Raw genomic sequence first — 12338 nt, 5'->3', positions numbered from 1 at the left:
AAAACGCAGACATGACCTGTTCTCCCCACTCTGTTCCTCTGCCATCTTCCTGGACCCTCTGGATGATGTTTGATCACGCACAATAGAATATGGTTTGGACAGCACCATAGAGGAAATCAGCACCACTGTAATTCCGTCATAGATACCGACGGCATTAACCACAAACTCTTAGGATGGTTATTATTAACAATGTCTGGAAGAAAATTGACGATTTTTTGATATTTAAACAATGGTGCTTATGTCTTCAAAGAATTTCACTTATTAAAGTATTATTTTGGTTGTTGACTTGCCTTGTTTTGTTAAATTTTGAAGCATATTTGTAACAATGGATAACGTGTTCTTGCGGTGCACTTAATATTGGCAATTGTTAAGCAGTATCGAGTGGTTTACATTTTAAATTCTTATCTCTAGCAATGAGGAATCAATCTTCCTGTACTCAAGATTGCTGAAGGTACTATTCAATACTTCAGTTGCCATACAACTTTGTCTTCTCTTTTAATAGGTCAACGGAAGTATCTGCATCTTTTGAAGTTCTCAGCTTTGATGCAGTACAGGTATTTCATTTTGTCTATTAATCTTTAAGCCATTGATAAATGAGAATAAGATCTGTAGCCCTTTGCCTGCAGACAGACTGTTAACATGGATAATGTGGCCTTAAGCGGAACCAACCTGCCAACCCCAATAAAGATGGGCTATTTATGTGTCACAATTGTAAAAAAAATAATAATAACCTAGCCGGCTTCACCACAGCCACCTCATCAGGTTGACCTAGTGGAAGTTATTGTGACTCTGGTTTCAATCTCTCACTTTCACATCAGCCGGAGCATTGCTCAAAGTAATATTTTTATGTATGACCAAAGGTGGGTAGCATATGATATGACAAACCATTAATCGCTGTAAGGGTAAACAAGGTGGCCATGAACATTTAGCTCTGATCCACTAAATCCCCATGCTTTCCCCATTAACAAGTCTCTGTCCCCTATTCATTCTCCTCTCACCCACAGCTCGCCTAGTCAAGGATGACGGAAGAGGTGATTGTCATTGCCAAGTTTGACTACATGGCCCAGCAGGACCAGGAGCTGGACATCAAGAAGAACGAACGCCTCTGGCTCCTGGACGACTCCAAGTCCTGGTGGCGGGTCCGCAATGCCACCAACAAGACGGGCTTCGTGCCCTCCAACTACGTGGAGCGCAAGAACAGTGCCCGGAAAGCCTCCATCGTGAAGAACCTCAAGGACACGCTGGGTAAAGAAGAGCTCCTTTTTCTGATATGCAAGTTTTGCAGTTTTATTTTTGATATATAACTGAATAGAAGCCACATTAAGGGTTACAGTCTCTTATTACTGTCCCATATATGTGATGAATTGATCTGAATAGATTGTTCTAGACTTATCCATGGGATTTTGTTCTAGACAACCATCGATCTCAACCTTCAATCACTCACTCTCTCTCTCTTACTTTGGAGTACAGTAATCTGCCAATTGTTTAGTCTAGTACTCTTTCTAATGGGTACTATAATATCGCTTATACAGTCTGGGATGTTAGTCTTATTGGCCGACCTTGCATATTGATAACTTTTGAGGCACGAGGAATGGAGCCTTTTGCTATACGTCTTTAACGTGAAACTATAACTGCAAGGTCAGGCGAGTTCGGCAAAGCACAGGCTTATTTGGATGTTCAGAGATCTTCCTTCTACTTTATCCACCTGTTTATACATCTCTGGGCATGCAAGTGCATCCTGGGCCCTATTTTCTGTAATGGAACCAGGAGTGTGTGTGTGTGTGTGTGTGTGTGTGTGTGTGTGTGTGTGTGTGTGTGTGTGTGTGTGTGTGTGTGTGTGTGTGTGTGTGTGTGTGTGTGTGTGTGTGTGTGTGTGTGTGTGTGTGTGTGTGTGTGTGTGTCCATTTATGCTAAGTAAATTTTTGCAGACATTTATGATAATTGGATGGGTACAGGCTCACTGTTGGCATCCAGTCCAAAAGAAGGCCTTCTCACTCACAAGCCCAAGGAGCTCATTTGGCTTCGGAATGATACCAATTCCTATACACTCTGTATCTAATTGAAGTACCATATTTTGCCACAGCATTACATCAAATATGGAGACACAGCATGACCCACATCCTCTCTCTGTGCAGAAGCTACAGAGCTCAGCTCGTGTGTTGCTTTGACTTTGCAAGGCCTGGCTTTGACTCTGCACACAAATTACAAAACAGTAACGCTAACAAATGCAAATCACCATGTCCATCAAAGTAGTAGGGCAACAGTCCCATGTGCATGCAGTCATTGCCCTCACTTTTAATCAGAGTGAATTACTAATCGAGTTGTATTGATTTGCATCATATTGTTTATCATAAAAGGTATTGCGTCATTGGAAGTTGCTGTAATGTATTGGGTAATCACTCCTCCTTTAATCTATGCAGGTCCATTGTTGGCATGCCGATGCCTATTTCCATTGAGTTGCATCGATTTTTGGCTCTCCTATAGAACTAGGGTATGAATGTAGACATGTGTTTGCATTTAGAAATGTGGATCGAGAGAGAGAGAGAGAGAGAGAGAGAGAGAGAGAGAGAGAGAGAGAGAGAGAGAGAGAGAGAGAGAGAGAGAGAGAGAGAGAGAGAGAGAGAGAGAGAGAGAGAGAGAGAGAGAGAGAGAGAGAGAGAGAGAGAGAGAGAGAGAGAGAGAGAGAGAGAGAGAGAGAGAGAGAGACCTACCTTTTTTTTTTTGTGTGCAAGGTGGCGCTATGGGTGCTTATGATCGCAGCGTCACTTTAGTTTACAACCCAATAAAGGGTGTCTGTCTGCGAAGTGCGGTTTGACAACTCAACCCATGGGGAGGACTCTTTTCGCTAGGGCAGAGGTCGAGAGCCACACGTTGGGGTCGAGCACTGAGCAGGTGATGTGAGGTCATGCCAAGGGGTTTTCTCCCTTTCTCGTTTCCTCGTTGCTCTCGCTTTCTTTTCTGTTCTTTTCTCATATTTTACTTTCTTTCTTTCACTTCAATTTTCCCCTCTTTGTTTCGGTGGTTTATTTCTGACTTTCGTTGTCTTTCTTTCGTTCTTTCTCTCACAATAGAGTCATCCCCCGCTATAGGCGGTTTGTTTACAGCACACAAAAGACCCATAGAAGGGAAGTGTGTCGGATGAATGTGATATGCGCAGGCACATACATTGTCACGTGCAGGCCCAGATGTGTGCGCGTACGTGTGCATGAATGGGTTCAAATCTCCAGTCGAGGGCTGAATATGTTGATAGATAACAACCCCTCCCCTGACAGGATTTTAGCTCTAGTCTCTAGCTTGTTTTAAATCCCATCCATAAATTCATGGAAATTAAAACGTTTAAGGGTTTAAAATTGAGTTGGAGGCATTGTATCCGTGAGGGGTCTGTGTGGTGTGTATCTGGTGTCCAATGCCTGTGTATGTTGTTACTGTAATGGACCACAGCTGTGGGGCTCCCACCAAACTCACCTGTCACACACTCCCTAGCCCAGGGTTCACTTGATGCCTGGTAAACAGCTGTCCTCACACACCCACAACACGCTCACAACACGCTCACAACACGCTCACCGCATTCACTGACCCACACTAGTCTGAAACACACTCTCACCAGCCTTTTTGTTTAGTTTGACCACACAAACTTACTTATGAGATTCTGCTTTTCAATGGTTATTTGGACTACCAAATATTGTCCAATATCTGTTAAATATTAAATCTCATGTTTTTAAGAGGAGAAGACAAACAATGATCAGAAGTGGTAGATGTTTGTCAGCTTCTATCGAGTTAGCTTGTGTCAGACCTGATCCCAGCAGGCGTCTGAATACGTTGTAGAGCCTGTCTGGTCCGTGGATTCCTGTTTGTTTAAAGTTACAGGGATAGTTTCCACGGGCAACGGTAACGCGGGGCGCTCACTGACTCACTCTCATGTAGTCAGCAGCCCTGATTCCACCAACAGTCTATCTGCTTGGAAAGGCCCTGGATTTCTTCCTTCTCCTCCTCCTCCCATCTGCCTCTGAGATGACGAAATGGCTCCTCTCCTTAACCTCCAACCCACTCCCCCCCCTTCCCCTTTTCTTCTCCTTTCTTTTCTTTCCCTTGTCCCTTCCCTCTCCCTCCCTTCTCTTTTTTTGTTTCTCTTTAGCTCTCTTCTTTCTCTCGCTCTTCCTTTTCTTTCTTTCTGTCTCTTGCTCTTGCTCTCTCTCTCTCTCTCTCTCTCCCTCTCCATGAGGCCTCTGTACTCTTGTCTTCCACCCTTGGACTGGAGGCCTCTTTCCCGCCCTCCCATTGGCTATCCCGGGTCACATGTCTGGGCATGTGCAGGAGGAGGGCCTCCCCTGCTATCCGCCCTGCTCTCTGGGTGTTCACATGGAATAACTCCACAGCTGCAGTGGGAAGAGAGTTTGGGCCGGGAAGGAGAGGGAGCGAGAGAGTGAAAGAGAGGGGGGAGAGCAGCGAGAGAGAGAGGGACGCACACACAAAATGGACATGGCTAACCTATTCAAACATTTCTTTCGTGAGTTACCAAATTTCTTCTACTTTCTTGAACTTTCTGTTGTAGCTCCTCAGTTATTCTGAACTTTGTTGCCAACTGGTGTCGCTTCAGGGGCAGGGGGGAGGGTGGAGAAGGAAGACCCTTTTAGCCTTCTGAAGTTTGAACTGTTGGTGTTTTTTTTGTTTTCGCCTTTCTTTCTTTGGCTTTGTAGAAAACCGTTTCCCCCCCCCTCTCCCACGCGCCCCTGCTGTGAGTCTTTCGGAGCCTGCCTGCCGACTGTATGCTAATGAGTGTGTCGTATGTAGCTTGGTTTTATGGACGGATTGGTGTGCTAGCCCATGTTGGCCGCTAAAGGGAGAGGCAGGGAGAGAGAGTGGGTCGTTGGAGGGGTTTTTAGAGGGCTGCGTCTGAACCAGCCGCCGGCTGGCCGGCTGGGCGGGTGTGCTGGGCGGGTGTGCTCTTGAAAAGCCTTCTGCGTCTACTGAACGCCTGTTATTGCCTCAGCCCTCTTTGCCCTCACTATCCCTGCCTGTCTGCCCGTCTCTCTTTCGTTCGATAAGATAGAAACTCTAGCTCTTTGTTTGTGACTTGTTGGATCACACACACACACACACACACACACACACACACACACACACACACACACACACACACACACACACACACACACACACACACACACACACACACACACACACACACACACACACACACACACTCTTTTTATTTTTTCTCTCCTCTCATTTGTCTCCTCAGTTAGTGGGCCGTGGCTTGCTGGATTACATTATCATGCTTGGAGAAAAAAAAAAGCCCACACCCACCCCTAACCACCCACCCATCCATTTAGGAATATCTCAAGATGCAGCCTTAAGCCCCCTTCTCTGTTATGCTGCACGAAGGGTGGGCTAGTTTTACTGTGATGGTCCCTTCACACACACACATAGACTCTGAATAATAACCTACAGTGGATGAAACCGGCGTGTGTGTGTGGAACACTGTAGTCTTTGTGTGTGAGATGAGAACGCGCGGTGGGGTTTGGTCTGCGTTGATGGATGAGGCTGGGGGCTTCTATCTGCTGTACCACCTCCTCGCCGGTTACCAGAGGAATGTCGCTCGCCCAGCACTTCCGCAGCCCACGGAACCCCCCCCCCCATGCTGTAATCACACCTTGTAACTTTCGAGTGGTGTGTCCTCTGTCTGTGTCTGTTTGCGAACGTCTGAGTGTTGTGATCAGCTGACACATGTTGCTTGTGTCAACTTTCCTAGTAGCATGTATCGCTGTGTCTCTCGCACTCTTCCTCCCCCCCCCCCCCCCACCCCCCCCATGCTAACGGAAGCTCTAATTTGAGCCACATTTCTTCCCTCTGCTCCATCGTGGCTGGTGGAGAGCATAGGGGAAGTGAGACTGTTTTTCCTTCACAAAGTATTCGTCGTCCCCCCGACCCCGTTTAGCTATCTTCCTCTGTAACACTGTAAGCAAACAAGAAGAAATGCAGCGTCATTTGCCTCTGCATCATTGAAACCTTCAGGCACAAGTCATGTTACCGCCATTTATGTTGGATGTTGCTTTGTCTTTGGCCTTTCGGAGAAGGACTAGAGGATGGGAGCAGTGGTCAGTGAGGGGCTTTAAGAGGGAATAACTGTTGACACGTAGAGTAAGAGGGGTGGAGACCTCCTTTACGACCGCTTCCTGTTTGTGGCCTGAGGGGTTGACAACAAAATAGATTTTTGGCGCGCTGATTCCATATTCAGAAGCCGTATGATCATGGCCCCAGTGTAATTAGATGACCTCCATTCTGAGTGGATATGCTACAGCTAGTTTTGGAGCCGTCTTTCATTATGACCGTGTTTGCCATTCCAAACTCAAACATGCTCATGAATAATATAATAGTAGAATGGCGGTATTCTCGTGGTCTTCACAAATCATTTCGGAAAATACTGAGATTATTAAAAATGTTTAGGGTTGAGCTTAACTTTGAAGGCCATGCTTTTAAAAGCATTTCTTTTGAAATCTCCTTTTGAATTGGCTAGCCTCCATATGATAACTAGACTCAAGTCTGGAGTTCTATTCAGCATACCTTTTGTGAGGGCAGCAGGGTACTCGAGGTGAAGCATCCCACGCCACTGCAAACCCAACGCTCTCCCCCTCACTCCCCCTCACTCCCCCGGCTCTCCTCCATCACAGAGACTGATGGGTGGAGGGCTTTTGAAGTCCCAGGCGGAGGGGAGTTGAAAGGACTCTGTGTTTCCTGTTCGGCCATCAGTCAGACATGCATGCAGCAACACGGCCTTGACGCAATTCAGAGGCCTTTTCTCAGAAAAGTAGCCTCTCACTACAGTGTACAACGTCCCCCCCAAGTGTGTTTCCTCTCTCGGATTGCCTCTTTTTAATATCGCTCTCATCATCCAAAGGCCCAGAGGCCGTTGTCTGTGTCGTTCCAACCCAGCACGCCATATGGAAGGCCATCTTGTGTTCCATATGGCTGTATCTCAATGACCGCTCCTATGCTCCATGCCATAGCTTCCCCCAACTGTTGTGTGCAGTGCTTTGTGTATGAGTATGGGTTTTAGTCGCTGGGGCACCTGTGGATTGCCTAGCAATCAGAGTATGAGAAATATGGAGTCGTCACGACACACAACAATGTGATGATTCGTAGCTGACATGGGTATTTGGTTATAATACGCTCATTTCTGTTTTATACTTTGCTTTCCAAGCAGTGTGCCATCCGGCTTTTTGGTGGACGGTCTACTCTCCTCGTAAAATATCGAGAGACTCCTCCTGTCGGGCATCACTTTGTTGCACAGCCCTTGTAGGCTGGGTGTGCGGAGGATGTGGAGGTGCTGTCAGACAGGCTGACGCGGGGTGTTTTTCGTCCAGAGGAAGAGCCCTGGAACGAGGGGAAGCAGCCGGGGTCAAAGGGCCGCGGTACACAATGGAGAGCTGGCCAGCGAGGGAGGGCTCAAAGCCTGTTCCTGCCTTCCCGGTGCCGCTCCAACACAGCTCCACGTTCTCCCACTTCCTGTTGATTCGCGGTTAATTCTACAGAATAACTGGTGGCGTGTATCCTGGTGGCATGGACCACAAACTGTATCAGCTGGGTTTCTTTTCCCCCCTTTTCTTATCTACCATGTGATGCTTTCTGGGTTATTTTCTGCATCCTTCTCGTGTCAGGAAGGCCGCAGGAAGGAGCGATTGACGTAGAAAGTTCCAGTGCACAATACAATGGTTTCCTTTTTGTCATTTTTTTTAATACCAGCTGCTAAAAAGGGCTCTCATGACTCTACTCTTACAAGAATCGAGAAATGACAAAGAGGGCTCTGAATCAGCCTGTAGACCCCAGACGAAGATCCATCTACTAAGACTAGGGGTAGTAGGTGGCGTAGCCTGGGCTGTTTACTGGGGGAAGAGATTGTCCATTTCCCGGGCTAGGTAGGAGGCAGGGGGACTAACTGACTCATCTCTTTATCAGCAGTAGGACTTGTCTGTAGGGGTACAGGCCACTGCTGCTGAGTCCTCTGAATTAGTTGATGGCCTGTCTGTACAAAAGATCTGCACTGAGAGGGGTCAATCTTCCCTGTATTGGAAACCTTGAGTCACTGGATGCTATGGTTTGAAAGAATTGCCTGACGCATCAAGTGCAGTACAGTCAGTGTCATAGCTGCCAAACTGAAACTACCAACGTATACTACTTAAACCACTAGGGGTGTTGGATGCTTTCTTCACCTACTGGTTTGCGTTGGCCACATGTGTGAATCTCTGTTGCGTATTGAGTAAAAGTGTTTGCGGATCTTAGTCACAAGGGTTTTTTCGTTTTCTTAACATCCGTAAGGTTTCATTACGTTTCAGGAACCTCTTGTTCAAGCCTCCAGTTGTGGCCTGCAGGAAATCCCCAGTGAACAGCTGAGTGGAGTCTTTCCTCAGAGGTGAAACTACCCCGCGTTGTGGTGGTGCATGCAGAGGAATCTGCTGATGTGGGTTTTAAGGAGTAGGAACTAAACACATAAATTTAATATATCTGTATTTCCGAACATGCAAAGGCACACATGGCTTCCTGTTTCCTTCTCTTTAAAAAGGATATGATCCATTCTGGATGTTAGTCCAGACCGATGGATTACGACAGCGGCAGTAGTGTGTTGCTCAGTTATAAAAACGGGGGCGGTGGGTTTTACCCAGGAGGTCTTTGTTGTGGTTTATATTTCTAATGCCTCCTCACGGTATGCCAACTATCACTGATGAGGCGGACTTCACCTCAAAGAAGCCACGATGTGACAGCTTTACGATCCTACATAGCCCTCGATCAGTGGCCCGGTTTTTATTCTTGAACAGACACATTTACAATATAAGGCAAACTAACGAAGATCATGAAAAGGAATGAATTAGTAAATGTAGTATTATGGCTTGTAATTATTTCAAAATGAGTGTTCCTTTGTGCAGTCCGTCTTGTTCTCCATCGTATGTTCTGTTGATTAGTTTCCTGCTGGCCATGGCCTCCTTACCAGTGTCTTATGGGTGCGCTGGCACTCTTGGCTCACCCACTGCGCATGTTTACACAATTTTTTCACTTGCACATGAGGTGGCCCGCAAAATAACTTGATGATAATTTAGTGGTGGACCTTGAGTCAAAGGTTGGGGACTACGGGCCTAGCCTAGCCTAGCATGACTCGTTGTTTCTCCAAATGTAGGCCAAACGGTCCTGGCCTGCACCTACCCTACTATGTATGACCTACTAATTTAGCCTCGCTGTCTATCTTTGTCATGGGGGTGGTTCTGTGGACGGTATACGGGTCTATATTTTAAACTATAAATACTCAAAAGCATGCGTGAGTTCACGTGCGCTGCTTTGCGACCGGCATACACGCGGTAAGAAATCAGTTAAGTGTGTGTAGGGTCTGCCTCCGCCTCCCCGGTGAACAACCGGGCCTCTGTGATACCGTTGGGCCCCAGCATCCCTCCTCTCTGTGTGCCCTCACTGTATTTGCCTGCCTCCGGCCCCCCCGCACGCGTGGGTCGCACTGCTTACTTAATGCAAATCGTATTGTGTCACTGAAACAAAGGAACATCAGATTGTCTGTTGGAAAGATAAGAGCTAGTACCTCGTGTCACTTTATGGTGTGTGCGACCCCTGACCTTTTGTTTGGAGCTAACTAGGTCATTTCCAGCAGTGAGCAAAAGCCTGTATCCTGGGGCTCGCGGCTGTAGAATCAAGTTTATTTTTCATTTCCCCCCTCCCCACATGCATGTGTGATAGTTTTGGCCCTTGTCTAAATAAGCTGCATCTTTTTTTCTTGTCATTTGCTCAACACTTCCCGTCATTGTTTATGTTGGCTTAGAAAAGGACTGGTGTGCCTGTGGGGATAAGCTGTTTATGAAGGTGTGCGCTCAATAGAGTGACTCTTTCATGTTTGTTTCTGGTTATACTTGCAAGGATTTGTTTACACTTGTGAGATGCATGCTGATATGCATGTCACGTGATATCTCCAATGGATTTTATGTATCTTTATGTATCTCCAATGGTTTTTATTTTATGTTGTATTGTGGTGTGTGTGTGTGTGTGTGTGTGTGTGTGTGTGTGTGTGTGTGTGTGTGTGTGTGTGTGTGTGTGTGTGTGTGTGTGTGTGTGTGTGTGTGTGTGTGTGTGTGTGTGTGTGTGTGTGTGTGTGTGTGTGTGTGCGCTCGTAGTTTGTAGTTAGCATGGCGAGGTGCTATAACTAGAGCGGGAAGGCAGACATCTGCCCCAGCGGCCCGTCTGCACTCTGTACTTAAGTACAGTCTGTAATGATAGGCCTGCACCTGAGAGCCCTTTGACTCACTGCCTTACTCCACTACTAGGGCATTCAGTTGTCTACGCTCCAAGTGACTCCCAGACACCTCTTTTTTGTGTGCGTGTGTGTGTGTGTGTGTGTCCATAGGTCATATTCTCCCTCACTGTGACACGCACACTATGACATAATCCTCCAAAGTGCGGTGATTGGGACAACTCCCCTCTCCCTGTGCAATTCCCCCAGCTGAGTTTGATTATGCAAGCGATATCATCCGCACACGCAGTATGCAGGAGATACATTCTGTTTAACCCCGGGCTGGGGCCGCTGCTGGCCCGGTGCGATGTCAAGGCCGTGGCATCGGCTTTCCTGTTGCCTTTCGTAGCCGCTAGGTGTGGCCACGAGGCTTATATTTATAACCATACGATAACAAGCGTTTACGTCGGGCTAAATGCGGTGTGGTTGTCCGCGGTGCGCGCTTAGCACATTAGCCCGCTAAGCCCGCGGCCAGTAATGTTTGGATAAAGGGTATGTAGCACTCAGTGTAGTTCTCGGTGTGCTCGCCGTATCTAGGGTTTTATACATCGCTAAGCAGGCTGGTCTGCCAAGTTGGAATTCCTGTCCAGTAAGACCAGGACTACAGGCCTGCCAATGTTGAGCTCCAAGGTTTCCATCGTCCAGAGGGGGGGGGGAGAGAGAGAGAGAGAGAGAGAGAGAGAGAGAGAGAGAGAGAGAGAGAGAGAGAGAGAGAGAGAGAGAGAGAGAGAGAGAGAGAGAGAGAGAGAGAGAGAGAGAGAGAGAGAGAGAGAGAGAGAGAGAGAGAGAGAGAGAGAGAGAGAGAGAGAGAGAGAGAGAGAGAGAGAGAGAGAGAGAGAGAGAGAGAGAGAGAGAGAGAGAGAGAGAGAGAGAGAGAGAGAGAGAGAGAGAGAGAGAAATCCCCTCCAAACCAACCGCTGGTCAGAGACGCGGTTTGAGTTGCTGTAATTAGTTTCACACTAATGGTGAAACGGGTTGGTGTTGCATCCATATGTGTTTTCAGTCCACATTGGTGTAACTTTGGTGCTTTTTATTATAATGAAATCATAGGGGTTGGATGAGCTTATGGCTATATGACCTCCTTTTGGATGTTTGTTTTTGTGCTGTAAACCAAATCTGCGCTGTTGTGTTGGAACGTTATGCGTTATTAGATTAAGCCGCTGGCCGTCACATTATCACACTGCACGCCCGATGAAGCCACTAAACATCTGTTGATACATTGTTGATCAATAAGCTCTCACATGATGTATAAAGTAGCCATCCCTGGATTTCAAAAAGGTGAGCTTATTCACACAGAAACCCATCCATTCATCACTCCGTTTCTTTACTATTGTTACTCATACTGCTGCTGTTAGCAGATGCTTTAATCCAAAATGACTTGTTACTAATACTGCTGCTGTTGATATATGCTTTAATCCAAAATGACTTGTTACTAATACTGCTGCTGTTAGCAGATGCTTTAATCCAAAATGACTAGTTACTTATATTATTACTATTGATGTATGCTTTAATCCAAAATGACTTATTATTAATAGTACTGCTATTAGCAGAGGCTTTTAACCAAAATGACTTTCAACTGAATACACGGTTCATTTGAGGGGCATTTAGAGGTTAGAAGTCTTTCTCAAGGATGTCTAGAAGTTAAGTGGTGTAGATTAGGGCTCAAACCCGGTACATTTTTCGTCCCGGGAGTCAGAAAACCCATGATACTTATAACACACCCTTTTTCTGTTAACTCATAGCCATCATAAAAACCCAGTGGACCGGGTTTAATCTTGCATTTTGCTTTGCGAGTATACTCTTTGAGCATGAGCAATTTATAAGAGTTCAACTACTTTCCTCCTATTTATATAGAGTTGTCACTCCTATAAACAACCACTTTGTGGCAACGCTCTTGTCGACTTGGAGGAGGATGTTTATTACGCTAGTGCAGTGTGACAATCGGAACACAAAATATGATTGATTGGTAACGCGAGGCTATATGTAGCCCAAAACCAGGTGGTGTGGTTCATAACGATGGTTCAGTTTGGCCACCTATTGTGTAAATGATATGCTG

At 46.4% G+C, this 12338-nt stretch overlaps 1 protein-coding gene across 4 annotated transcripts in view; it reads left to right on the top strand.

Annotated features, from left to right (window-relative positions):
- Window positions 1-12338, top strand: part of nck1b (NCK adaptor protein 1b) — a 32062-nt gene that overhangs the window by 12194 nt on the left and 7530 nt on the right. For 2 of the 4 annotated variants that reach the window (XM_060045131.1, XM_060045132.1), the window contains exons 2-3: window positions 503-554; window positions 1005-1245. In XM_060045131.1, coding sequence (XP_059901114.1) covers window positions 1020-1245 — 226 coding nt within the window. In that variant the 5' untranslated portion in view covers window positions 503-554; window positions 1005-1019. Of the gene's footprint in view, window positions 1-502; window positions 555-1004; window positions 1246-4226; window positions 4508-11187; window positions 11561-12338 lie in introns of those variants that run through there. The other 2 variants (XM_060045134.1, XM_060045133.1) reach the window with 2 other exon arrangements.

Source organism: Gadus macrocephalus, chromosome 23 (genome assembly GCF_031168955.1).
Source record: "Gadus macrocephalus chromosome 23, ASM3116895v1".
Taxonomy (NCBI): domain Eukaryota; kingdom Metazoa; phylum Chordata; class Actinopteri; order Gadiformes; family Gadidae; genus Gadus; species Gadus macrocephalus.
The sequence above is the reverse complement of the archived record's forward strand: the minus strand, read 5'-3'. Positions and strand labels throughout refer to the sequence as shown.